The sequence below is a fragment of the Podarcis cretensis genome (assembly GCF_951804945.1).
Source record: "Podarcis cretensis genome assembly, chromosome: 12".
Taxonomy (NCBI): Eukaryota; Metazoa; Chordata; class Lepidosauria; order Squamata; family Lacertidae; genus Podarcis; species Podarcis cretensis.
Genome location: NC_137181.1, coordinates 4041698 through 4069348, shown reverse-complemented (window position 1 = coordinate 4069348; position 27651 = coordinate 4041698). Strand labels below are relative to the sequence as shown.

General features: G+C 51.0%; 1 protein-coding gene across 14 annotated transcripts in view; it reads right to left on the bottom strand.

Moving 5' to 3' along the window:
• MAP4 (microtubule associated protein 4) overlaps positions 1 to 27651 on the bottom strand; it is a 209747-nt gene that overhangs the window by 54571 nt on the left and 127525 nt on the right. For 13 of the 14 annotated variants that reach the window (XM_079996302.1, XM_079996312.1, XM_079996313.1 and 10 more), the window contains 3 exons: positions 25721 to 26419; positions 23940 to 24098; positions 18967 to 22875 (listed from right to left, as the gene is read on the bottom strand). In XM_079996302.1, coding sequence (XP_079852428.1) covers positions 18967 to 22875; positions 23940 to 24098; positions 25721 to 26419 — 4767 coding nt within the window. The remainder of the gene's footprint in view (positions 1 to 18966; positions 22876 to 23939; positions 24099 to 25720; positions 26420 to 27651) is intronic. The other variant, XM_079996307.1, reaches the window with a different exon arrangement.

Sequence of the window (27651 nt, the reverse complement as noted above, 5' to 3'; positions counted from 1 at the left end):
AACCGAGGCACCTGTGATCATCTCTCAAACAGCACACATTAAGCACAGCTCAGTAAGAGATTTTCAGTGACATTTGTGAAAACAAAACATCCTAAATTGAGGATTTGGGGGGGGCGTAGTTACAAAGAGCACACTGCCTGGCAATTTGGGGGGCTCCATAAGCCTACATGGGAAATGACACCCATGCCAGACCCAAGCCCCTTAATAATAATAATAATAATAATAATAATAATAATAATAATAATAATTTATTTATACCCCACCCATCTGGCTGGGTTTCCCCAGCCACTCTGGGCAGCTTCCAACAGAACACTAAAATACAATAACCTATTAAACATTAAAAGCTTCCCTAAACAGGGCTGCCTTCAGATGTCTTCTAAAAGTTTGGTAGTTGTTTTTCTCTTTGACATCTGGTGGAAGGGCGGGTGCCACTACCAAGAAGGCCCTCGGCGCTGGACCTCAAGTGTCCGGGCAGAATGATGGAGGTGGAGACGCTCCAAGCATTCAATAGTTTATATCAGGGCAGTACAAGAGCGAGGTATTTTTTGACGGCTCTTGGCAACTTTTGGCACCCCACCGCCCTCCTCACAGCCCTTGCACTGCCTTCCCAAAGTCAGGTAAAGAAGACACAGGGCTTTGAGAAGGAGGTGTGAGGCCCAGACAGGGTCCTAGAGTCCTCCGATCTTCTTCCCAAAGCCTAGTTAGCTCTTTCCCAGCTTTGGGGAGGAGATGGGAGAGGTCCAGGACCCTGCCAGCGCCTCTCGCCTCCTACCCAAAGCCCGGCACATCCTTCCCAGCCTTTGGGAAGGCAGCACAAGGGCTGGGTGTGTGTGAGTGTCAAATTTTAGCCTGGCGCTCCCCCACCACTAATGTATGGTTGGTATGAAAAGTTGGATCGCCCAGGTTTATACAGTTACGAATGGCGAAGCCACTGCCAGCAGCTTCAGGGGCTGCAAACTGGAGCAGTTGTCCTCTAGCCACACCCATTCCCCATTTTGATGCAAATGGATCGCATTAAGAGCAGATCGAGTGGGACTCTAACCTGCCCTGAAGATCGTTCTTGTAAGAGGGGAGTGTTTTTAAAATCTACACAGCAAGGTAAGCGTCCAGAGTCCCCTACAAATCTTTCTATCACCCAGAGATTCAAAGCTTTTAACTGTCTGAGATTCAAAGCTTTTAACTGTTAAGCAATGGATAAGGAGGCTAATGCAGTGTTTCTTAACCTTGGGAGGCCAGCTGTTTTTGGACTACAACTCCCATCATGCCCAGCTAGCAGGACCAGTGGTCAGGGATGATGGGAGTTGTAGTCCCAAAAGAGCTGGAGGGCCAAGGTTGAAAAACACTGGGTTAATGTTCTCGGGCAAATTACTGTTCCGTTGTCTTGCTGTGATAAGAATGCAAAGAATCTGAAGGATCTTATTTGCCCACCTTGGATGCCTCCCTCTCACTGTTGTGGATGGTGACCATCCCGAGTCCCTGTCCTTAGCAAGTTATATGTTTATTATTGATTAAAACAAACTTCGCAGGCTGGTGAAGTAGAGAAGCAAAGTGCTTTGTGTCTTCATCTTGTATTTTTATGTTGCGAACCGCCCTGAGATTTATGGATGAAGAGCACGATACAAACAAGCCACAGGGAACGATACTATTCCTATTTGTACAAATGAGGAGCAAGGGCGAAGAGGCAAAAATGAGCCCAAGTACCCCACACCCACCCTAATAATAATAATAATAATAATAATAATAACGCCCAAGAACTTGATTGCTCTTAAGTGGCTGGGAGGAACTTAGACTTTATAAGCATAAAACCATATAGACCATATAACACCGGTCTTGAAAGACCTACATTGGCTCCCAGTACGTTTCCGAGCACAATTCAAAGTGTTGGTGCTGACCTGGAAAGCCCTAAACAGCCTCGGTCCAGTACATCTGAAGGAGCGTCTCCACCCCCAGCGCCGAGGGCCTTCTGGCGGTTCCCTCACTGCGAGAAGCCAAGTTACAGAGAACCAGGCAGAGGGCCTTCTCGGTAGTGGCGCCCTCCCTGTGGAACGCCCTCCCACCAGATGTCAAAGAGAACAACAACTACCAGACTTTTAGAAGACATCTGAAGGCAGCCCTGTTTAGGGAAGCTTTTAATGTTTGATGTATTACAGTATTTTAATATATTTTTTTGGAAGCCCCCCCCCCCAGAGTGGCTGGGGAAGCCCAGCCAGATGGGGGGAGTATAAATAATAAATAATATAGTATTATTATTATTATTATTATTATTATTATTATTATTATTATTATTTACTCTCACGGATCCCTCCATCATTTCCAGTCCAGCCAAAGTCAAAGAAGAGATCCTGGCGGAGGCAGCTCATAACTCTCATTCATCTCCAATAATTATCCTCACAAGCTGTACAAACAGCCCCAAGGGTCATAAGAACGCAAGATGAGGCTGCTGGATCAGGCCCTCGGTCCAGCCAGTCCAGCATCCTGTTCTCACACTAGCCAAAGAGATTCCTGTGGGATTCAAACACAGGATTCAAACACAAGATCCCTCTCTAATCTTGTGGCTTACAGTAGTATTCAAAAGCTTTGCGGCTTCCGATTGTGGAGGCAGAGCAGAGCCATCCTGGCTAGTGGTAGCTATCGATAGCCCATGAATTTGTCTGATCCTCTTCTAAAGCCATTCAAGTTGGGCACCATCACTGTGTCCTGTAGAAGCGAGTTCCACAGTTTAACTATGTGGGTGTAGTTTTCCTTTCCTGTGACGTGCTTGGTGGCGGTTCTAGAGATCTGGGATGGGGAAGGGGCAACGAAGAACGGGGAGGAGGTGTCCGGCAAAGATTCCCACAAAATGCAAGTCGCATTGTGCTGCCCATAAACCGAGTAGTTCTTCCTAACGTTTGGAAGTGGCATGCACCCTAACATAAGAGAACAATATCCACTGGGTGTCACCAGAAGAGCGAAATAAAGGTCAAATTTATATATCTATCTATCTACAGTCCTGGCCGTCAAAATAACCACACACCCCAAGCTTCGCTTACGGGAGTCTATCACATTGAAGGTTATCGGGAGGTTAGCGTAATTGAATTTGCTGCCTAGACAGTCCTTTGTTCTCAGCACATGGCCGATAGCTTGCTATGGAAAGCCAAGACCCTCTTTTCTGCACATTATTTGCTTCTCTTTGAAAATCCAGCGCCAAAGACCCTCCTCGCTGGAGGTGCAATAGCTTGAAACACCTTTTGGCCCAATTAAGTATCGGGGAGTGTATTTGGGTGTATGTATATCTATATCTATAGTATACGCCCCTTTGGTGAGGATTTGGCAACTATCAGCTTCCAATGGATCAATGTGGATTTGATTGGGGCTGGTTTTGCTTTCCCATTGAATTGGCTCATCTTGTTCTTGCACCCCCCCAACCCCCCTGCCAGAACCTGGGTGCAGAGTTTGTTGCAGCTGAGAAACAGTAGGAGCAGCCGCGGAGAGGCAAGGAAAAGGATTTTTAAGGGGTGGGAATGTTTGCATCAACAGGGGTAGGAGCGATATCATACAGCTGAAGGGGTGGTGTGAAGAAAGGAGGCGTTTTAGTAAAAGTTCCCCCAAAAGCCATTCCACGTTAAGAAATGCCAGCGACCTAATCATTCGTATCAGGGCAAGAGATGGAACTGGAAGCCCAGTCTCTGTGAAGGGTTGCACAGCTGCAGTTCAGACCGGCTAAGAAACAACCCTTAATATTTGCAGTCTTACGGATTTAACAAGCTGGGCATGGCACACGAATGCACTGTTGCTCATTAGTAATTATTTTGTGCATTTCTTTTAACTTTTTATTCTCTCCCACTGCTATCTCAACGGGCTTTTGGAGATGCTCGACACTGAGGTTTCAGTAGAAACCTACCGCCACAGCACCCCATGACTTCCAAGCAAGCAGCAGCTACACAAAAAGGCAGATCTGCTGGAACCAGAGAAAGAAAGAGAGAGAGATTCTCTCCTCTTTTCACACCACAAAAGATCGCCTGTGCTTGTCCCAATTTTTCCCCAGCTCAGACCAGCAGACTGACCTCAAAGCATTGTGCCGGCACACTAAGAAATAAAACAAGCCCCTATTGAGAGAAAGGCGGGGTGGGAGGAGAGAGAAGCACTGCTGTCCCTGGCGAGCTGAAAGGCTTTTCACCCCCATTAAAGGGGCAGGTGCTGCTTCTACATGGGACAGGAGGAAAGGCTGGTCTCTCTTCAGCTTTCCACCAGACTCGCCACTGTCTCTAAGCAGGTCTGTGCCAATACTTGGAGCCGCAAAAGGGACGACTCGATGGTGCCGTATTGGTGCGCTCCCCCTTCCAGGAAAGGGAAGCCGACATTCCTAAAAGGAAGACCCAAATTTGTGCCACATCCCTTCTTGCAGTTTTGTGGACATGCAGGACCTTGGCTTCCACCCTACAACTAAGCAGCCCGATCCCACAAAACCACCGGGCATCTTTAAAACCAGGGCATAGTTAATCCCATTATTTTATGCATGCATCTTATCTTTTGTTTTCCCTGGCACCTGCGAGCAATCTGTTCTATCAGCGGCCGACGGAACTGCCCCCTCCTCTCTTCTCCCCAGTCACCCCAGATTTCCGCCCCCCCCCCTCCCATTGTTCTGCCTGCTACGCAGCAAGCTGTGTCCGTCTCAGGAGAGGCTGGCAGAGGGGTCCGCTCCCCTGCCCACAATCTGTCAAGTCGCTTTCCTTCATCTCTAGTCTGCCTGCTTCCCCGGGGGGAAAGAAAATTTAGCAACATACCGTCACGTGGCCCATTGCCTTGCTGGGGAGACGGAGCGCTCGGCACATCGCTGACCTCGATTTCTCTCCTCCCTGGCGCGGAAGCGTCTCTGCCCGGCTCCATCTCCTGGATCCTGCCGCTTCTCGGGGAGCCGAGGCAACTGGGCTCGCTGACAACATGGCTCTTCTCGGCCTTCGCTGCTGCTGCTGCTGCTGCCGCTGCCTCCTCCTCCGCCCTGCCTCCCTTGCCATGGCCGCCTATCTCGGGGATTTGCTCCAGTTTGCTGTGGTACAGTCCGGGGCTGACCAGCTCCCTCTTGACGGCGCTGCCACTGGCGTCCCACTCCTCTCGCTTCCTGGCAGATGGCTCCTCCATGGGGAGGGACGGGTGCTCCTGGTTCACAATGAGGCTGGGCGGCTCAGCATTGTTCTGAGTGGAGCCCAGGCTGCGGGCAGATGTTTGCTCTTCCGAGACAGTGGCCGACCTTTTCATTGGCGCGCTCGGCTTTCGGGTCATGGGGCTTGTGCTTTGGGAGAGGCTGCCGCTAGGCGACACCAGGCTGCCGAGGAGATCCTCCCGAGCTGGGGGCTCGGGGTATTTGTCGGCCAGGTTCAGGGCTGGGGGGACGGACAGGTGGGAGCTCTCCGACATGGCACGCCGCATGGCCTTCCTCTGGTGGGCCCCTCGGTTGAGGAAGCCGCCATCGCCGCCAGAGCCCTGCTTCTCCCCCGCCTCCACGGAAAACCTCTCGTCTTCCATTTCGTGGAGGTTGTTGAAGCAGCTGCTCCTGAAGTCGTCCTGGGCGAGTTCGACGGTGGTGGTCGGGGGTCCCAGCTTGGGCAGGGCAGGGGAAGGTGCGAACCCACTCTGCACATAGCTGTTGTTGACCACTCCGATCATGCTGTAGGCGGGGGCCCCCTCTGTCTTCCCGGTTGCCTCTGGGCAACCTAAACTGCTGGTCAGGACGGGGCTGAAACTGGGATTCCACACGCTGGTCTCCGGCTCGTCTGCGTATTTCCTGGGGTCGCTCCCGGTCTGACCCTGGTGGCATTTGTCTTCTGCCACCTTCTTACCTGCTGCCTTCTCCTGGTCGGTGATGGCTTCGTGCTGCCCCAGCCTGGCAGGCGACCTTGTGGGCTCCGCCTGCCCAGAGTGGGAGCCTGCAGCACCAATGCCCCCCAAGCCCCCTTCTGCGGGAGGGAACGCTTCCGAGATGAGAGCCCAGCTCTCAAGGTGACCCAGGGAGGCCATCGGGCATTTCTTGCCTTGCAGAGTCTCCGCATCGCCTCTTTTGTCATTCGGGGCTGCCTTGAGCTCTTTGTCCAGTTTCCCTTCGAAGAAACACAGCTTGTCCTCGTCGGTGAAGCCCTGGCTGCTCTTGACCAGCCCATCCTTCAGCTGCCCGCCGGAGTTCACGTTCAGTCCGATCTCGTTCAGCTTGCCCTCCGTCCTCTGCCAAGCAAACTCAGTCTTCCCAAAGTCCTTTTGCGCCTCCATGCAGTGGAAGCCTTCCGAAATGCCCTCCGTACTCTTGCCTTTGCACAGCTGGCTGTATTCGGAGAGGGGTGCAGAAGGCTGGTTGGAGAGAGACATTTCTGCCTGCTCCTCTCGCTTCTCGTCTCCTGAGCTGTAACACCACCCAGCAAGTGAGCCGGGCTTGCAGGCAAGCCTGATGTGGTGACGACACACCATGCCCCCCTGTGCTCGTAGATAAAAAAATAAATAAAACACCCCCTTCGTCCCCAAGGGAACACAGCTTACTCAAATGCAGCTTTTTAAGCAAGACCCTTTTCTTTTTTAACGTTACAGGGCACACGGGTTTTCAGCCATCTCCTGAACATAAAACGGAAATCTAATTTGCAGCTGCACTTCGAAGTGCCTATTGAGGTACTTCGTTGCCATCCCTTTAAAGCAGCACAACGAGAAAGCCATAGGAGGTGAAATTTGTCCGCTCCTTTATCCAGGCGTCGATAGTCGAGGGAGACAAAACACAAACGAAAGCAAACGTTCCAGAGCAATGATGTTCTGCTTTTTTAAAAGGTATGATATCTGGCGAAAGTGTTTGAGGAAACAGACATCTCCTTCCAGATATGCAAAAGCATTTGCTGCCTCAAAATAAAGCCTTCAGTTGGAAAGGCATAAAACCGTCACAGAGGTTCTTTTCGCTGGACCAAATGAAAGTCGTGCCCGTCATGAGATGTGTCCAAAAAGCACACTCGTCAAAAGAGGTTTGAGGTGCTCAGTTCCATTGTCTGGAATCTGCAACACAAACAGGTATACCGAGTTTTTGCAAACAGCAAAATGTCCTCTTCCTTTGGGGGAGAGGACAAGCAGTAGCTCAGTGGTAGAGAACAGGAGCTGTGTTCAGAAGGTCCTGGGTTCAAGGAACAGGTAGGTGGTGATGTGGAAAAACCTCCCTTTGTCCGAGATCTTGGGAGAGCCAGGCAGAGTAGACCAACCTCCCCCAAACTGGATCACCCTCGAGTTGTTTCAGATTACAACAGCCATGCAGGCTGAGGCTGATGGTCTGAAAGATCTGGAGGGCACTAGGTTGGGGAAGGCTGGATTAGACAACACCTGCCTGGGTTAGCCAGCAGCCTGACCTGGCCTAAGGCAGCTGCCCTGCTCTCCATTCACAAAGAGATCAAGCCACACCAGTTGACAAATGGCCCTTGTCTCACCCTGTTCATTTCAATGGAGTCTGCCCAGGAGACCACCTCCACAGGTGTTGCCAAAAGCATCCTATGGCACCTGAAAGAGTGGCTGGTGTATCTTGGCACAGCCAGCCAAGGAAGCGTCTGCTTTACACACAGAAAGCCGCATGTCCAATCCCTGGCATGTCCAGGTCGGGCTAGGAGGGGCCTCCTATCCGAAACCCCAGATAACTATTACTAGCAGTCTGTGTAGACAATATTGAGCAAGATGGACCAACGCTACATATAAGGCCGCTTCCTGTGTTGACATGGTTTTATGAGGACAAGAGCTTCCAGCGTTGCATGCTGCCATCTCTATACAGCTCACGCCACAACCATTTCCAAATTGCCACAAGACACTGGCTTTGATGCAAAGGCCCCTTCGCTTGCAGAAACGGCAGGTGCCGATTCTGCCCACCCCTCCCTTCTGCATCCATGTCACACGGCAATTCCCCCAATCCTCTGGAGCCGCTTTGTGGGCAGGCGAGACAGGATGGTGGAACTGCATGTGTGGTTCCTGCGATCAAAGCCACGCCCTTCCCTGCTGTAACAGTCCGAACGTGGCTGCCGGAAAACCTGTCGTCGTTCCAGCCACTAGCGCTTCTATTTAGCAGCTTTGGAGCTCACTCATTAAACCATTTTCACTCCTACAACAGCTCTCCGAGTTGCATGTCTTTTCTGCAGAAGGGAAAAGCACTCTGCATCTATCATGTTATGCACAAAGGCCAAACAGCATAGGTTCGTGCGCAGTACGTATGCAGCAGAGCAACGCCGGCGTTGTGAGTTCGCGCCTCACCTGGAGTACCATGTCTTTGAGAGCCAATAATAATACAGTGGTGCCTCGCAAGACGAAATTAATCCGTTCCGTGAGGCTCTTCGTATAGCGGTTTTTTTGTCTTGCGAAGCAAGCCCATTGACAGCTTAGCGGATTAGCGCTATTAGTGGCTTTTAGCGATCAGCTGTTAAGCGGCTTATCAGCGGATCAGCTGATAAGCGGCTTAGCGGCTTAGGAAAAGGGGGGGAAAGGGGGAAAAACCCGCAGGAACTCGCAAGACATTTTTGTCTTGCGAAGCAAGCCCACAGGAAATTCGTTTTGCGAAGCGCCTCCAAAATGGAAAACCCTTTCGTCTAGCGGGTTTTCCGTCTTGCGAGGCATTCATCTTGCGGGGCACCACTGTACTAATAATAATTTATTATTTGTACCCCGCCCATCTGGTTGGGTTTCCCCAGCCACTCTGGGCGGCTTCCAACAAAGATTTAAAATACATGAAAATGTGCTGTAGCAGTAAGAGTGTCGGACTAGGACTTGAGAGACCAGGGTTTGAATTCCCGCTCAGCCACAAAGCTCTCACTGGGTGACCTGGGGCCAGCTGCTGACCTACCTCGCAGGGTTATTGCGGGGATTAAACAAGGAAGGGGAGAACCATGTACGAAGCCTTGAGCTCCACGAGGTGGGATATAAATGCAATTTTTTAAAAAATCCATCAAGACTCCTGCTGTGGCCATTCACTCTTCTGCCAACGAGGATGAGCAACTGTTTTGGGGGGACTGCAACATACCTGGACTAAACGAGACCCTCCTTTCAGCCGGGAGAGCAGCCCCTGCAAGCAAAGCTCATCATCGCAGGCGTGGCGGCTGCCCTTATGGCACAGTGCAGCAGTGACAACTCCCACTTATTAACTGGCTAGGAGTATTTTTAGACTCTGAGCTCCAGCACGCCCCCTGAATTTATCCTGCTGCACACAAAAATATTTTTTTTAAAAAAAAAAATTCAGCCTCCCTGATCTAGACATTTGCTACCTTGCATTTAAGTGCCGGGTGGAAGTCGTGTCGGAACTATGAATAAAGTAGGGCAAAGTCATATTCGCCTTTGTTTCCTGACACTCCCCAATTACCGCCCACCCAGCTCCACTGATCGCAAAGAGACAAGAGCTCATGCATGCGATCTTGCATCACACACACACACACACACACACACACACACACAGACGAGGCTTTAAAAACTGGCTGTCACCAGTCAGGCTCCCCTAGCCAACGGCAGAGCTGCTGTGATGTCATGGAATGTTCACAACCGTTCCAACATCTCAGTGAGAAATAGGATGGAACTATATAGCATCGGGAAATGGAAAGGAAGGCTTTGTTTGTTTGGGGGCAAAAATTCAGAGAGAGCAGAGAGGGCAGATAGAGCTGTGCAATGCTGTCAGAAAAGGGTGGGGGGCATACAGAAACATCAAAGGAGGGGGGGAAAGATGCAATGAGAAGCCTTTATCCTCTGCCCTAGAGCTTTAATCTTTTCCGTTATTTAAACCAGCACTTTGGAAATTTGATTAAGTACGGGCAGCGGCAGCTCTCACATGTTGCAGAAAGGCAACTTTCATGTTTGAAAGGAGCAGGAGGATTTATTTTCTCTCTATATACGATAAATACTTCGGCTGTGAACATCTACCACCGGCGCTGGTGGACTGATTATACCCTTACCTCTTTCTGCTCCTCCCTCGCTCCCTGTTCCGCTCTTCGGAAGGCTCAACCTAGATGCACCTGCCTGCCTGCCTGCTTTCCAAGACCTCTGCCTCTTCCCCACCTCCTTGCATGCATAATTGCTATGGAATTTGCTGGCATAAGATGTGGCAGTGGCCGGGGGCTTGGATGGGTTTAAAAGGGGACTACAGAAAAAAAAGGGGGGATAGGCTTAGCGTTTAGCTATGACACCTAGATGGACCCTCGTTTCAGAGGCAGTATACCTTTGACTATAGCTGTTTCGAGATGAGTGCCCCCCCCGCTACCTAGCTACTGCTTTTCTGTTGCAAGCTGCAAGCAGAATTGCAACAGAGACTTTGCACGCTATTAGGAGCCCATGTTTTTTCCAGTATACACCCCACACGCCATGTTCTTCCCCCACCACAAGGGTCTACAGGTGTGGAAGGTCCAATTCACACAAGCAGCTATTTGAAGCTCAGCATCCACTCACTATAACCTTTGTGGTGGACGCCATTTTACGGCTCCTTTTATCCAAAGGTTAACACATCTTTTAACCGGTGCTAAAACTCATTTCTAGCTATGAAATCCAAGTGTAATAGCACCATGACACTATAATGCTGTGTGAATTTGTTTTAATAAAGAGTGCTAAAACCCCTTTCTGATCATCACCATTAACCACAATAATATAGTTTATAACGCTAAATACGGAACTGTAATACTATGATACCATGGGTGATATTCCATGTGAGTTGGACAAAGTTCAGAAAGGAACGAGCAAAAGGTTGGAGCATTTGGGGGCGTTTTTAGCCGAGAGAAAAGGTAAGAGGTAACATAATTCAAGTGCATTAAATCATTATTGCATGAAGAGAGTGGACAGAGCAAAATATTTCACCCTCATTCATAACACTAGAACTCATGGGCATCCAACGAAGCTGAATGTTGCACAGAATACAGTGGTACCTCAGGATGCGAACATGATCCTTTCTGAGCCCCGTTCACATCCTGAAGCGAACGCAACCCGCGACTGCACGTCTGGCGATTCGACGCATCCGTGCATGCATGTGTCGTCATTTTGACTGTCTGCGCATGCAGCGAAACCCAGAAGTAACATGCTCCGTTACTTCCGGGTCGCCACGGAGCGCAACCCGAAAGCGTTCAACCTGAAGTGTATTCAACCCAAGGTATGACTGTACAGCGGTACCTCAGGTTAAGTATTTAATTCGTTCTGGAGGTCCGTACTTAACCTGAAACTGTTCTTAACCTGAAGCACCAGTTTAGCTAATGGGGCCTCCCGCTGCTGCCGCGCTGCCGGAGCACGATTTCTGTTCTCATCCTGAAGCAAAGTTCTTAACCTGAAGCACTATTTCTAGGTTAGCGGAGTCTGTAACCTGAAGCGTATGTAACCTGAGGTACCACTGTAAAAGAAAGCCCTCCTTCACGCAGCACATGGTTGAACTATGGAACTCCCTGCCACAAGAGGCAGTGCCGGCCACCAACCTAGAGAACGCTAAAAGAGGGCTGGACAAATTCATGGAGAAGAGGGCTATTGATGGCTAGTACTCATGATGGCCATGCTCTGCCTTCCCATTTGAGGCAGCAATGCTTTTAAATACCAGTTACTGAAAACTACAGGAGGAGAGAGTGCCCCTGTGCACGGATCCTATTTGCAGGTACTCCACAGGCATCTAGTTTAAGGTTACCACATTTTTTTCAATGAATCCGGGGACACTTTTCAACTTCAATGGATTTTGTCCGGGGACTGATTTGTCAATCCGGGGACTGTCCCCGGGAAACGGGGACGTCTGGTAACCTTAATCTAGTTGGCCACTGTGAGAACAGGATTTTGGAATAGATGAGCCATTGGCCTGATCTAGAAGGCTCTTATGTTCATAACTGCAGACACAGATACACAGTCCTCCCTCCCAGGGAGTTCCCAGGCTCAGAAAAAGAAACACACCCTCACCCAGTTGTGAATTTTAGAGCAAACTCTCAAGGTGAACCATTGCATGGTTTTGCTCAGGATACATGGTGTGCATGACAACAGAGCATGCACACAACCCAACAGCACGCCAGAGCTAATTGCTGCATCAGCACACCAGGACTCAAGTCCCAAGCTGCCAGCTCCCACCCACAGCAACCTTGCGTTTCTATTTTCGATTTGCTCCTCAAGCTAGTACTTATCCTGTTCAATGCCTTTTTAAAAAGAAGAAGAAAATCCAAGCAAACTGTTTTAGGCAGGGACCCCTTTGCACTGGTTTCCAAGGCAACGGGCACCTTCCGGGATGATGAAGTCCCCCCCCCCCGATATACCCTCCCAAAGTCATGTGCAATTGCTAATTAAGTGTCGTCGCCAACCAGAGTCAACGGTCGGACCAACTGGGTCAGCTGAAGTTGTGCATGCTGGGGAGAAGAATATGCCAAGAGCTTCGGCGGGGGGATTTTACATCAGAGGTTTCTTGCCTCGCTCACATGCACAGGGGTGGAATAAATGAAAAGGAACAGTGGAGCCGGCCCTGTTCCAGCAAACTTCAAACACGTGAAGCTAGGGATCCACAGGCTTGCTCCTCTTCGTTCCGTTTTATTAGGCATCAGGTAAACCAGGGAATGAGGGGACGCAGGTGGTGCTGTGGGTTAAAGCCTCAGCGCCTAGGACTTGCCGATTGAAAGGTCGGCGGTTCGAATCCCTGCGGCGGGGTGCGCTCCCGCTGCTCGGTCCCAGCGCCTGCCAACCTAGCAGTTCGAAAGCACCTCCGGGTGCAAGTAGATAAATAGCGACCGCTTACCAGCGGGAAGGTAAACGGCGTTTCCGTGTGCGGCTCTGGCTCGCCAGATGCAGCTTCGTCACGCTGGCCACGTGACCCGGAAGTGTCTCCGGACAGCGCTGGCCCCTGGCCTCTTAAGTGAGATGGGCGCACAACCCCAGAGTCTGTCAAGACTGGCCCGTACGGGCAGGGGTACCTTTACCTTTAAACCAGGGAATGAGGGGACGCGGGTGGCACTGTGGGTTAAACCACAGAGCCTAGGACTTGCTGATTAGAAGGTCGGTGGTTTGAATCCCCGCGACGGGGTGAGCTCCCGTTGCTCGGTCCCTGCTCCTGCCCACCTAGCAGTTTGAAAGCACGTCAAAGTACAAGTAGATAAATAGGTACCGCTCCGGCAGGAAGGTAAACGGCGTTTCCGTGCGCTGTTCTGGTTCGCCAGAAGCGGCTTAGTCATGTTGGCCACATGACCCAGAAGCTGTACGCCGGCTCCCTTGGCAATAAAGCAAGATGAGCGCCGTAACCCCAGAGTCGGCCACGACTGGACCTAATGGTCAGGGGTCCCTTTGCCTTTACCTTTAAACCAGGGAAAGGCAGAGACTGGTTCTTTTAATTGTTCACCGGGAGATTTATCAGATGTGCGGAACCATCTCAGCAGACCTTGATCTAGCTTCTGCCCAACCCAAACTAAACCAGCAGGGAAGACTATGCCAAAACTTGTCGTTTGTGTGTTCATTTATTTTATGCAGGGAACACTTGTGTGTGCTGGGCAGTGTTTGACTAACCGACCCGGTCCATGCAGTCGTCATTTGACTCTTCTCCATGTGCCTCTTCTATAAGAGGTCCACAGGGTGGCAACAAGGGAACGGACCCTTTTCTGCAGTGGCTCCCTGTCTGTCAAATGCTCTCCGAATGGGGGCTTGCCTGGTGCCTTCACTACATAGCTTTAGGCACCAGGAGAAAACATCCCTCTTCTCCAAAGCCTTTGGCTGATTAAACAATACAGCCTTTTAAATGCATTTGTGTTATTGTTTTGTTTTAACAACCTATTTTGTACTTCTATTCTGTATTTTTATCTTGTGAACCGCCCTGAGATCTCTGGATGAAGGGAAGTACATAAATTTAATAAATAATAATTACATACAATTCTACCTCCTCACACTACACAAGAAGCTCTGAGGTCCCAATCCACTGCAAAGCGGATGGGTGGCTGTGAAAATGCACTGTCTTTCCACCTAAGCCGCCCCTCACAGGGTTGGCAACCAGCGCTTGAAACCAGCCCAAAACCGAAACAATGGGCTCGGTATTTTCGGGTGACGGGTACATAATTCTAACCTCCTCGTGGTACCAAAATAAGCACTCTCGCTACATGCAAGAAAGCTGTGCCTTAGCAACAGCAGTGATGGGCAGAAGAGGCAATGAGCCGTAGAAAGACAAGGAGCTGCCCCACCTTGCAGAGTTTTCTAGTCTCTGCCACCAGAGCTGTAATAGCACACAGCTGGAGGCAGTTCTGCATGGGGGAAGAGGCACCAAGGGGATTATCAGTATGCAAACTCACAGGCCTCTCCATCTTTAAGGAGGAGGAATGGGCCACCACACCTCAAATGAGCAGTAACACAGAATAATTTGAAAGCAAACAGCCTTCCAACTTTTCGCCGTGATACATTTTGACTGAGAGACAATCCTTGCAAAGTATTTTTAGTCAAGAGCCGTGTGCCAAGACAACCAACATCTGCTGTCAAAAATAAAACAAAGCAGGAGAACAGCAGCTGAACTCTGTGAATAGGAGAAACCCAAATGTTGCACTTATTTACATGGTTTTTAATTCCTTTCAGGGTGGGGTGAGACTAGTCCACAAACGCCACTCAAGTCTACCTGAACAAAGGATTTCAAACATGTATTTCCATCCCATGGACTACAAGAAGATCCAACCTCTCCATTCTGAAGGAAATCAGCCCTGAGTGCTCACTGGAAGGACAGATCCTGAAGCTGAGGCTCCAATACTTTGGCCACCTCATGAGAAGAGAAGACTCCCTGGAAAAGACCCTGAAAGATGGAGGGCACAAGGAGAAGGGGACGACAGAGGACGAGATGGTTGGACAGCGTTCTCAAAGCTACCAGCATGAGTTTGACCAAACTGCAGGAGGCAGTGGAAGACAGGAGTGCCTGGCGTGCTCTGGTCCATGGGGTCACGAAGAGTCAGACACGACTAAACGACTAAACAACAACATTTCCATCCTGCTCTTTACAAGTGGTTTTCCACCCACCCCAAATAAACTAGCCAGGTCTACGTTTCGCTTAGCTTTAGCAATATTCCAAGATGCTCCCCAGTTGCCCTAACAAAAGCCATGGTTATAGAAATACATGCTCCATAGCTGGAGGGAGCACTTGGAAGAGGAAGAGATCAGGACAGACTTTATAATTCCAATGAACCCAAAGCTCTGGACCGCTTTCTGTCCCAGGCTCTTCCTGCTCACGAAGCCCTGTTGCCTCTTCAGCTTCCAACACCTCCTCTCCCCAGTCTTCTCCCTCTGACTACCCACTGTAGTCCCATCACCAACCCCTGGGCTCTGAGCTTTATTCCCTTGGGGATTCCCTAGTTGGTGCCTCCTCTGCCTTCAGCCAGTCCACCACAGGCTGCTTCTGGTGCTCCTGTCTTAGAGGAAGTCAAGGTGACAAGCCTTGTGGTTTGCTAGCGCTCCAGGCCTTCATTGACAATGAGAAGGCCTCTCCTCCTCCCGCTGGGGGACAAGGAGTCGTGCTCGGCTCCCTGCTCCTGATTGCTTCTGCTGCCGCGGCCAAGTCTTCCAGCCGACCGATAGGGCCGGCTGGTGGGCGGGGCTAGCTGCATTTAAACAGCCGCGGCAGCGCTCAGCTCTGTTCCTGCTTTCTTCAGATCTCTCCCTCTTAGGTCAGCTTCTTTTTGCGCATTGACCTTGCTATGGACTTCGGTTGGTTGCCTTGGTTGCCCAAGGGGCCTGGTAGGACATTTTTATCCATTTGGCAAATTGGCAGCAGCCTCTTGGTTTTTTCGCCTACCTTGTAGCAATCGTCACAACTTTCTGGTATTGGTGGTTAAGGCATTGGAATATGTGTGCTGTGTTGGAGAATTGGGTAAGCACCATCATCTAGCCCTCCTCTTTTGGGTATTCCGTTAAAGGAATCCGGCAGTTGTGGATCCTGTCCGATGCCCTGCTGGTGGCTAGGGCCATGGCATGACCCCCGGTGACGTCATGGGGGAGCTTCCAGTTGTATTTGCATCAACAAGCTCCTCCCATTGGTTGTTAACCCTAACAGTGGTGCCTCGCAAGACAAAATTAATTCGTTCCGCGAGTCGCTTCGTCTTGCGATTTTTTCGTCTTGCGGAGCGCGGATTGCCCGGGTATTAACGGTTTTACGAAAAAGGAAGCAAATCCGCAAGACGTTTTCATCTTGCGAAGCAAGCCCATAGGGAAATTTGTCTTGCGAAGCACCTTGAAAAACCGAAAACCCTTTCGTCTAGCGAGTTTTTCGTCTTGCGAGGCGTTCGTCTTGTGGGGCACCACTGTATTGCTGTTTCATTCAATGCCTAAGCCAATACTACTCACATGCTGTAACCAATAAAAGTTGTGGTCTAATTTTGCCCATTAACCTAAAATAACGTGTCTTTGTGTCTTATTATACTCTTATGCGGGTGGCGGGTCCTCGACTCACAATAGGGTTGTTCTTGGCTGGTGGCTGAGAGTTGGTCCCTCATCCCCGCCTAACGTCCAGTTCGCAATAGATTCATGGATCTGCCGTTGTCAGAGGCAGAATAACGGGCTGGAAACTTGCTAGAGCAACAAACATCTGCAGCAGGAACCAAAGCTGTTCCTCAGTCCCTCTCACACACTCACGACACCATGAAGACTGGATGACGAGTTCCTTTGGAACTGGCGACTGGCAAGCAGGGCTGACAAAATTCACTCTAGGGAGCTGTCCAGTTGCTAAACACCTTCCACACTCCTTTTGAAGTCAACACTGGGGGTGTGGGGCCTTGCGGCCTTGCCAGAGGACTGCTAGCCCCCCTCAAGTCCTCTCATCAATCCTACGCTGACGGTGCTGACATTCTAAGTGCAACATCACCCTCTCCACCAGCCAGCCTGCTTTCAATCTGGGGTACATGCCTCGGGGGAAGAGAGGAGAGGAACAGCTCCTGCTGCCATTAAGGCAAGCTTCAATCCTTCCGAGCTCTGCAGAAGTGAACAAGGCCCACGTAGGCAGTTGACTCACACAGAGGGGATCCTGCAAAGCAGGTGGGAGTCTTAAGGCATGCTGTGCGGCTTGCAGTCCAATTACCTGCAGACGTTCATTCGTTTAGGGCCAACCTTTCTGTTTGTCAACGACTCCCAAGGTATGCCCTTTTGTAATACGGCCGTGTGCAAGGAAAACACACACACACACACACACACACACACACAAAGGAAAAGGCTTCCAGCAATTCTATTTTCCTTTTTTGAAAGAAGGCACTACCTCTATAAACACCCTCCATTTTCTACCCCCATGCAAGAAACACACACACACCCCACTCTAGAGGCATAAATTCATGCAGGGAACAGCACTTCCACCAAAATAGAAGTACTTTATGTGTTATGCAACCGTCATTAAATATACAAAACCTCTCAGGAACCACAGCAAAACATTAAGGCCAGCATGGCTCAATCTTAAAAAAAAAAGCTTTTCCATGCAAGCAGATGTTATGATATTCCATCAAACAGCATCAACACTTCTTGCTTAGTGACAACAGAAGACTGGTGTTTGTTAGGGAAAGGCGTTCGTTCTCATGTTCATTCAGCATTGGGGAAATCTATGCTTCTGATGGAGATCTGACGCTATCTGATAATCTAACAACAAACAGTTTGCAGTAAAGCCATGTAGACATGAAAAGATGGGGAGGGGCTGTTGCTCAGAGACGGAGTACACACTTTCCACAGAGGAAGTCAGAGGTTCAAACCCAGTTGAGGAACTCCAGGTTGCAGGATTAAATGCAGGTGCTGGCTGAACATGCCTTTTCAAGGCGGATCAAAATGGGTGGCTTAAAATAACTAAAACTGAAACTTAAAAACCCCACTAAGCTTGTCTTCAAAATAATAGCTTGTATAATATTAAAGCAAGCTGCATAATGCATAAAAGTGATCCATCGAGCAGTGCATTCAGAAACATGTTGTAAAATGATTGTTAAATACATATACATATATATATATATATACACACACACACACACACACACACACACACACACAAAGCATCCCACTACTGAATGGAAAATAAAGATGGGTTAGCACTTGGGAGCTGCACCAGAATTTAGGAAAGTACTATCATGAGAAACTTGATTTAAATCCTAACTGCTTGCTGATTTAAACCATTGCTTTAGATCTCCTTGATTGAACTGATACAACTTACTATTTTGTTACGTTTTATTTTTTGCCTTTTATCCCATTTGTTCACGCCTGAGGAACAGGAACCAAGCGCCCCTCTGCTTGCCCATAAGCAATAATGGGTGTGTGGGAGGCAGACTGGACATTTAAATATATGCAGGCGGTTTCATTTCCATTGCAAGACCAGACCGTTTCCTCAACTCAATATGTACTGCTTTCTTTTCGGAGGGGCACTCTGCACATTCATGAATTACTCATGCCCCCCCCCAACATTCAGGGGCCTTGGAAACAGCTTCCCACAGCTGCATGGCACACAGTTGAGAAATGACGTTTGTCGTGGGCTGACCACGTGAGCCTACCATCACATGACCATCTCCATGCCAGCAAGGGGGACATTCATGACCAGCATAAAGTTGTTAAATGGACTCGTTTTCAAAAGGGGGTGGGGAATCATTACTAATAAGACTGTCAGGCTTCAACCTGCAAGCATTTTGAGACTTGAGAAATGAATGCACCAAGACCTGAACCTCAGGTAAGGGGAAACCTCCAAGCAATGTGGTGTCAAGAAGCTATTTTGCTAGACGACGCAACGCTTTTTCAACATTAGTGAGGAGGAGTACAAAAATACTTAAGCAAGATCAAGCACATAAAGATAAGCTTTGGGAGCTCGGTTTATACATTTGTCAGTTCTTCGAAAACTTGGCCATTAGCACCCTGGTGAAAACAGGCAAGCAGAGTCAAAAACAGGCTCTTAATGGGAACAGCCAAGACACAAGTCATGCCAGGTGCAATGGACGCAGGATTAACAGTTAGGTGCTCATGCCCAAGAGCAAGTTCTCACACACAAGCTGTAGTATATGCATTAGATGCCGACGAACCACAGTTGCAAAGACACACCTTTCTCTTGCCTTTGTAGATTTGGGCTGTCCGCTTTCGCCGGCCTTCTCCTCCCTTGCTCTTGCACAGCCGCGACTCTCGATGGCGGCGGTGGGAGAGGAAGCCCTCTCGACTTTGTGGGTCTCATGTAGCCTTTCATTTGCTCGGTGCCTCGGGCTCTCCTCTCCTCTTTCTTCGTCGCTCTCGCTCCTTGGTCGCCCCCGTCAGCCACCGCCTGCGGGATCAGCTCGCCCGCTTCAGAGCCAGAACTCTGCGTGCCCTTTGGTTGGGCTGCCTGGCTTGGCAGATGTGCCTCTTCCTCTTTGCTGGCCGCCTGTGCAGGGACGCTGATCTCTGGCTCCTTCACATCATCCAGCTTCAGAGGTTTGAATGGGTCTTTTGGTTTAGGAGCAGAAGCAGCTTCCTCCCTGTGGATATCCTCTGGGACCTTATCTGCCCCTGCCTTACTTCCTAAACTATCCGGACGTTCAGAGGTCTTTAGTTCAGCTCCTTTGCTTTTTTCAATTGGCTCTGAGCTGCCACCAACAAGCGCAGTTGTCAGTGCCTGGAGGGCTGCTGCTTCTCTCTTGTTCTCCCAAAGGGGTGGCAATTCCCCAGAAGGGGTGCTGGTTTCTTTTCCATTTCCTTCTGTCCCAGCAACCAGCAGGGCAGAATCCTTGGGCACCTCTTCCGCTGGCAGTTCCGTGGGGCCAGGTCCAGAGCCTTGTGTTTTCTCCATCAAGCTTTCCCTTCCGTCTTCATCCTGGACGGAGCTGAACGCCTTGTCCTTTCCTGCTGTTAGCTCCTGCTTGGCATGGGGTCTCTTGCTTTTCTTCCTTTTCTCCCTCGTTTCGTCGCCCGCTTTCAGCAAAAGGGAAGCCTCTATCGCGGCCTCGTGGCCTCCCAACTTGGCCACGTTTTCCTTCGGCTCATGCTGATCCTCCTGGTCACTTTTACTGGCATCCTTCAGCATTTCGGAAAGAAAAGGCTGCTCCTTGCTCAGCTCGCTCATGAACTTGCCTGGGTCTTCTAGAAAGGGGCACCCCAGCCCTGGGCTTTTGGAAGGGGCTTCGTCAAGACCACCAGCACTGGGGGGAGCAAAGGGGCCAAACAAGCTCATCTTGTTCTCTTCCCAGTGTACCTGATGCCCCGGGGGAAGGCTTTTGATGTTCCTGTTCTCGTCTACAAACTCCATTTCCTCCATGCCTTGGAGGAAGCCAGCCAATTTGGGATGCTGCCCGTGGTTTGTGGGATCCACCTTTGCTTGGGAGGCGGGTTGGTCAGGGCCACTCGCTGCCTTCTTGCTTTTCCTGTCGTTGCCCCTCTTTGCAGCTTTTGCAGCAGGGTCTGGCTTACTGGCAAAAGCAGACCCGCCACCGCTTCCCTCCTTGCTGCTTCGTGGAGAAAGGGGCTCTTTCTGTTCATCTTCTCTTTGGTCCCCCCAAAGTGTGCCTGTCTCTCCTTTGGCTTCCCCCCAAAGAAAGGGACATTCCAAACTCAGCTTGTCTTTTCGATTCTTGGCCTCCTCTGATCCTCTGGATGTTCTGCCCGCATCAGAACCTTGCCCTGCATCTCTTGCCTCCTTCAAGGGACGGTCTTTCTCTTGGACTTTACTCAGGGATGGAGCCTCCTCCGTTTTAGCCACCTCCCCATGTTCAGCAGCTAGCCTGGCAGGTACAGACTTTGCTTCCATGGCTTGGACACAAACCTGGTGGCTCTGCCCTCCTACATACCTTTTCCTTGGTTCTTCTGCCGCCAGCTCCGTAAAGGGATGGGGGGATTTCGGCAATTCTGTCCTGTCTCTAGGATCTAGACTGGCTTCCTGACCTTTCTCTGTGTCTTTAGCGAAGAGTTCCTGCTTTGCAGTGCTGGTTTTTGGATCAGAAGCGACCGGCTGCTCAACGCCACACTTCTTCGGGGCTGTGTCCAAACTCCCCTCCTCCTCCTTCTTTCTTTCAGATTTCCCCACCGGTTTTGCAGCAGGAACCTGCACTTCACTGCTCTCCGGCTGTTCGAGCAGAGGGGCGCCACCCCTGCCAGCAGCACCTGATTCTTTGGTGGTACCATCAGCCTTCTCAGAAGCCTTGCTCAACTCAGAGGCTGCCTCCGGCAGAAACAGCTGCTCTGGCGGACTCTTCCCAGACTTTTTGCTCCTCCCATCGCTGGTCCTCTTTTTGGGCTTGCTCCCCGGCAGGGCTGAAGCGGGGCTCTCCAAAATGGCGAAGCTGGGCCCTTTGCTCTCACCAGGTATGGTGGCTCCCTTGGCTTCAGGAGGGCCTGCCTTGGCTGGTGTCTCCAAGATGAAAGGATATGCCGAGGAAGGGAAGTCGACCCATTCACTTCTGCCGGTTGGAGCCCCTTGCACCTTCTCCTTCAAGGAGGTTGCAGCAGGAGCTTGGCGCTCGGCCGTATCTGCAGCAGAAGCTTCCGTCAGTTGGCTTGCAGCTAAGAAGTCGGCTGCTTTGCTGGAATCGTTCTTTTCTTTACTCTGGTCAGCTCTGCTCGCTTCAGCAGGCGAGGGGCCAGTGCCACTCTCCACCGCTGGAGGAAACGATGCCCCCAGCGAGCTTCTCTTCATGGCTTTCCTGCTCTTCCCCTCACTGCTCCTCTTTGGTTTCTCTTGCAACACCGCAGAGGCAAGAGCTGCTTTGCTGTCCGCTGAGCTGGAGAAGCCAGCTGCCTCGGGGCTTCTGGCTGCCATGCTGCTTTCAGGAGGGGTCACAGCTTCCTCCGCCCCCGGTGCTTTGCCCACATCAGCCCGGTCCTCCAAGAGGGAGAGCAGTGGTGCCGGAGGATTCTTAACCCGCTTGCTTCTGCCATCGCTGCCCCTCTTCTTAGCCTGTGCCCCAGTTGGCTGTTCTGGTGTGCCAGAGCTGGCTCCCTTGGCCATCTCAGTAGAAGGTGCTTGAGCGCTGCCAGGTGTTTTGGTGGGAGCGAAGGGCTTGCCCAGATCAGACTTGCTTTCCAAGAAAAAGGGGGTTTCGGCCGAACCAAAATCAAGAGTGGCACTTTTCGCGGGGCTGCTCCCCTGTGCTCCGACCTTCTCACCTGCAGCTGCTGGTTTCTTAAGCAGGACTTCGGCTTCCTTGCTCACGGCAGGTTTGGCCTCCAAAGCGGGCACAATGGGGACAGAGTCCTTGTGAGCTGAGCCTTCCTCCAATGCCCTGCTTTTCCCAAAGGGTGCCATTTCCACAGGACTGGCCTGTGGCCAGGTGGGGCTTCCTGGCTGATTCTTCTGGACACGGCACTTCAGCTGCTCCTCAGGAGGCTCCCTGCTTTTAGATGGCGATTTCAAGCTGCCATCCCTCATCTCTTCCACTTGGCCAAATTTTGCATCCAACGCAACATTATCAGCCGGAAGGGCCAGCTCTCCTTTTACAGAAACCGGGGCAAGGCTGTCCATAATTTGGCCCTCTCTCTCAAGCGCCGAAGGATCCTTCCCGGTGACGTCCACAGGGGCTCTTGAGACCTCTTTAGCACTCTTCCGGGGCTCAGTAAAGGGGACCTCGGGCTTCTGGGGTTCAGGAGCACACAGGGGAGCTTGCGGCCTTTCGGAGCTGTCCTCCCACATCTCTGCCCCCCTTGGCTGCTGGACCCTCTTCTGCTTCTGCTTTTTCTTCTTCTTCTTCAGTGCCGCGGAAGCTTCCAGGTCCCAGCTCTCCCTTGCGCCCTCTGCAAACTCAAATGCCTGGCCGGCTGCCTTCCTGTAAGGAGCTCTGCTCCGGGGGGACGTCTCAGCGACAAAGCCACTGCACTCTGTCGCCGAAAAGGGGTCGCCTTCTTGGTTGTGGCTCCTGGGTGCAGCCGGGACACCTACAAGAAGCTCCTCCGGGGCATCCGCCGCAGGCAGCCAGGCAGGTTTCGCTCTGCCAACCCTGCGGTGGTGGTCGCTGGGTTTGTTAGCGTGTCTTCCTTGGGCAGGAAGCGCACCTGGAATACAGGAAGGTTGCTCCAGTACCAGAGGGATTACTCACCAAAAGTGGCTTTCAGCCAGGCTCCCAGTGCCTACAGTCAATGCTAGTATTAACTCCCACTTTAGTTAAGTGCAGTTGTGGTAGCAAGATAAGGGGTTGTGGAGTACCCATCTCCCCTACTTTTTGCATTTCTCTCTCCGCCAAACGTATGTCATAACATGGACAAAGTCTCTGGAAGAGTCATCGCTTCTATGTTACAGGGCAATGCAAGAATTGCTTTTGTGCTTAGAGATCCCATAACGCCTTTTTAGGATGGATTTTAGGGCCTGCCTTCCCTCTTTTTCTGGGGTGTAGGGGAGGCCAGGTGCATGCAGGCAAGAGCTCTGGAAACAGGGAACTCTCCCAGCAGGAAGCAAGCTCTGTTGACAAGCTGGGGGCATGACAGAGCATGGGGGCACATGGCTAGATGGAGAAGGCAGGGAAGCTCAGTGATGAGAAAGGGGGCCATTTGCTGTGGTTGGAGAACATAGGGTGTTTTTCTTGCTCACAGTAGAGACCGCAAAGCCAACTCTGCACTGCTGGGACCCCAAATCACCCTCAGTTGGGCAGTGGGAGTGCACACTTTAAGGGGAAAGATTTAGGACAGGCCAAAAAAAAACCCCACACCCCAAAAAACAACAGACCAGCATTGTTATGAGGTCCGTGACCAGAATGGTTCTCCTAAATGTCAGATCAGAAATGAGACCTATATGGTAACCAGAAGGGGACAATGTTGCATAGAATATTCAGCCATGGGGGAGAGTTGCTTGTATTTAACCTGGCTCCCAGTATGGGGGGTGGAACGGGGAGGGCGGAGATTCCCAGTTTTGGGACTGGGGAACAAGTAGAAATAAGAAACAAGAAATAAAGCTGAGGCCGTTTCCTAACCACACAGGAGAAGGAAGAGGTTTGCCTCTGGCTGCAAAGGGATAGGCAATTTGCAACACAGAGAGAAAGATAAGAGTATGGTGGAGACGGAAAACAAGAACGGGAGATGCAGCTCAGCTCAGCTGCTCCTCTGTTGCCGCTGCCACTGCCTACCTGCGGGTTCCAGGGTGGCCTTTCCCTGAGGCAGCTCCGCGGGATGGTCAGGGCCAGCTTCAGGTGCTTCCTTTGGCTTGGCCACTTCCAGAAGAGCAGCCAAGGGCTCCTTAGCATCTGCTTTGGACTCTCCCGGGGGTATCGGTTCTTTCGACTCTGCTAGAAATAAAAGCATAAAAGGCATCAGTGTTTTTCTTTTTTTAAAAAAAAAAGGAAGACAAGACTGGCAGGTGCTAGGATAGTTGTGTACAAACACAGAATTGCCATGGACAAATTGAACAGTATCTGGAATTCATTATTTTATAAATATTGTATTAGTTTGCTTGGTTAAGGAAAACAACTATTCCCCCCCCCCTTTTTTGGTAATGGTACAACAATATCTTTGTTATTGTTCTGTTTTGCTTACTACATGGGTACACTTTCTTGTTTCTTCTTCTTTTGTGTGTCTTATCTGTGCACTTGTAATTTTGTACCTTTTATTTCTCAATAAAGAATATAATATAAAATAAATAAGAAACAAACGAGTAGTCAAGACAGGAGGAGCTGGCTTGATTTCTGCTGCTCCAGAGGGGAGGACCGAAGCCAATTGGATTCAAATGACACAAAAGGAGAGAGACTCCGGCTAAACTTTAGGAAGAACTTTCCAACTGTAAAAGCCGTTCGACAGAGGAAGAGACTTCCTTGGAAGGTGATGGGCTCACCTTCGCTGGAGGTTTTCAGACAGAGGTTAGGCAACCATCTGCCAGGGATTCTTTAGCTTTGACACCTGCTTTGCAGGGGGTTGGAGCAGTTGACGCCTGGGGGTGCCAAACCTACCATTCAATGATTCTATGAAAATCACCCCCCCCACCCCCACCCCCACCAGCTTGCTCCCATGACCGAAAACACATTCTCTACATCAAAACCAGCTGCCCAAGCCTGCAGAAGACAGATAAATACCGTATTTTTCGCTCTATAAGATGCACCAGACCATAAGACGCACCTAGTTTTTGGAAGAGGAAAACAAGAAAAAAAATATTCTGAATCCCAGAAGCCAGGACAGCTAGTGGAATCACTGCGCTGCGATCCCGTTGGCTGTCCTGGCTTCTTGCTTGGCCGCACGCAGCCTCTCCCAGGCAAGGGGAGCCTTCATCCCCTGCCCGGGAGAGGCTGCGCGCAGCTAAGGCTCCCCCAAGAGCCGTGCTTCCTTTAAAGAGTGCACGGAGTGTGTGTGCGGCTCTTGGGGGCTTTTCCCCGAGGAGGGAGGGCAGCCCTTCTCCCTCCTCAGGGAAAAGCCCCCAAGAGCTGTACACACGCTCCACGCGGCTCTTTAAAGGGAGTGCTGAGCAGAGCCTCCCGCCTGCATTCGCTCCATAAGACGCAAACACATTTCCCCGTACTTTTTAGGAGGGGAAAAGTGTGCCTTATAGAGTGAAAAATACGGTGCGTCAGCCTCACCATGATCCTGGGCTGAGCGATGTAGACCACTGGCCTGGCCCAATCCAGCCACCAGGACAGTATTGTGCGTTTCAAGAGCTCTGCCTGCCAATATCCTCAGTGTGAAGCTGTCCATCCATCCACCCTGTTTCTTCCAAACACCCCAATCCCCAGCTCAGCCCCCACCTCTATTGCACTTGTGGGGGCACCGCTAATGGGCCTCCCTGCTGCTGCCTCCCCACCATGAGAGAAGCATGCTCAATCTCCTGAAACAAGGAGGGTGTGGCTTCCATTGGCGCTGGCAGAAGGAAGAAAAGCAGCTTTCCCCATAGGAAGTGACATCTTTCCCCCACATCTTTCCTTACCTGCAGGCTCCGGACGAGGCGCCACAGGTGGAACCGACAGCGGCTGCTTGTTCTCCTCCGGCTTCTCGGTAGGCTTGCTGGGAGACTGTTTGTCCTTTTCCCCAAGCTTCTCCAGAGCAGGGAAGGTCTCCCAAGGCTGGCGGGGCGAAGAAGGCGTCTTAGGCCCTTCTTGGCTCGCAGCGGGCTGGTTGGGAGAGATCTGGCTCTCTTCCGCTTTCTTCTCTAAGTGCTGGCTGGGAGAAGCTTTGGGCTCTTCTGCTTTGGGGGCTGGAGCAGCTTTACTCGCCCCCTCCTGCACACGCGGGCCCTCGCTGACCTTCTCTGTGTGTTGGGCAGGAGGAGCCTTTGGCTCTTCGACTTTCGGGCTTGGGGGCTGCCTCTCCTTTTCCTCCATGGGCAAAATGAGAGGGGGCTTGGTTTCCTCCATTTTCTGGGTGGGAGGCTTGGTTGCTGCGCTTGCCTCCTTCTCCTCTCCCCATTGGCTGAAGAAAGGCTGGCTGTCGTCCACTTTCTGGCTGGGAGGAGTCTTCCTTGCGAGCTCCTCTGCCTTCTGGGACTGGCTGGTCTCTTCCTTCTCCTTGTGCTGGGTAGGGGAAGGACAGCTCTCCTCCTGTTTCCCCAGCACAGGAAAACCGCCAGTACCTGGAGCTGTAGCGTCTGTGGCCTTCGCTTTCTGCTCCTTCGTCGCTTCTGGAGAGCCTATACGTAGCAAAAGAAAGAAGAGGTGACTTTTTTCATCTACACCACCCAACTGCCAATGAGTCCCCTCTAGGATCAGTGATACTAGTCCACTTGTCTGTCCTCAACCAACACATCTCCAAAAGAAGCAGGTGGCCGGATGGCGGGTGCTGGGGACAGATGGACAGTGACCATCCCATTCCTGCCCTGCCCATGAGCTTCCGCCCAGGATGTGGGGAGACAACCTGTCCTGCACAGTGCTACACTACCTTGGAAGGAGCAGGTCTGTAGCTTGCGGGTGCTCCTGTATTTGTCACATTTGGCTAAGGTGGCCTTAGTGGTTGGAGTGCCTTTTTCTAGCTCTGTCCAATTCATCAGCTTTCGGACAGGAAGGACTCGCATTGCAAGGGGCTGGACTAGATTTTTATTTTATTCACTATATTTATAGGCTGCCCTCCATCAAAAAATCTCACAAGAGAAAAACAAGATGGCCCCTGGGGTCCCTCCCAACTCTACAATTCTGATTTGGCCATTGCGCTCCATGAGCTGGGGACTTCCACGCTAGATTACTGCGCCATGCAACACCTAGGGCTGCCCTTGAAGACAACTCGGAAACTTTAACTGGTCCAAACTGAAGAGTTGCTCTTGAGCTCGAATCCTGTTTGCTGGTTTCCCACAGGTATCTGTTGGGCCACTGACGTGATCCAGCAGGCTCTTTTTATGTTTTTACGGTTAAAGGCCTAAATTACTTAGGCCCCAAATACCTGAAACAGCCCCCTCCCATCCCTAAAGAACCTCTCAGGTGTCAAGATTGGCAAAGCGACTCCTCTTTGTGGTTCCAGCACCCTCAGAAGTGTGCGGAGCGGGGCAGACCTTAGGGTGGGGAATGTCTTACCCACAGAGGTACGGTCTTCGTCCTATGCTGAAGACACACTTCTTTGCCCTGGCATTTGACACATGAGATCATGACAACAACGGCTGTGCTGTGCCTCCACAGCTGGAGGCTGCAATGCTTCTGGATACCAGTTACTGGAAGCCACAGGAGACAGAGCTCTTGTGCTCCGATTCTGCTTCTGCTCAGATTCCCATTGGGGCACCTGGTTGGCCACTGTGAGAACAGGACGCTAGTCTAGATGGGCCATTGGCTGCCATGGGCTGGCTGGACGGAGAGGAATAGCAGGTGGTACCAGCTGGGCAACCCCCAAGGTAAGAAGGTTCAGAGCCTGGGGCATGACAAGGAGTGGTCAGAGGGA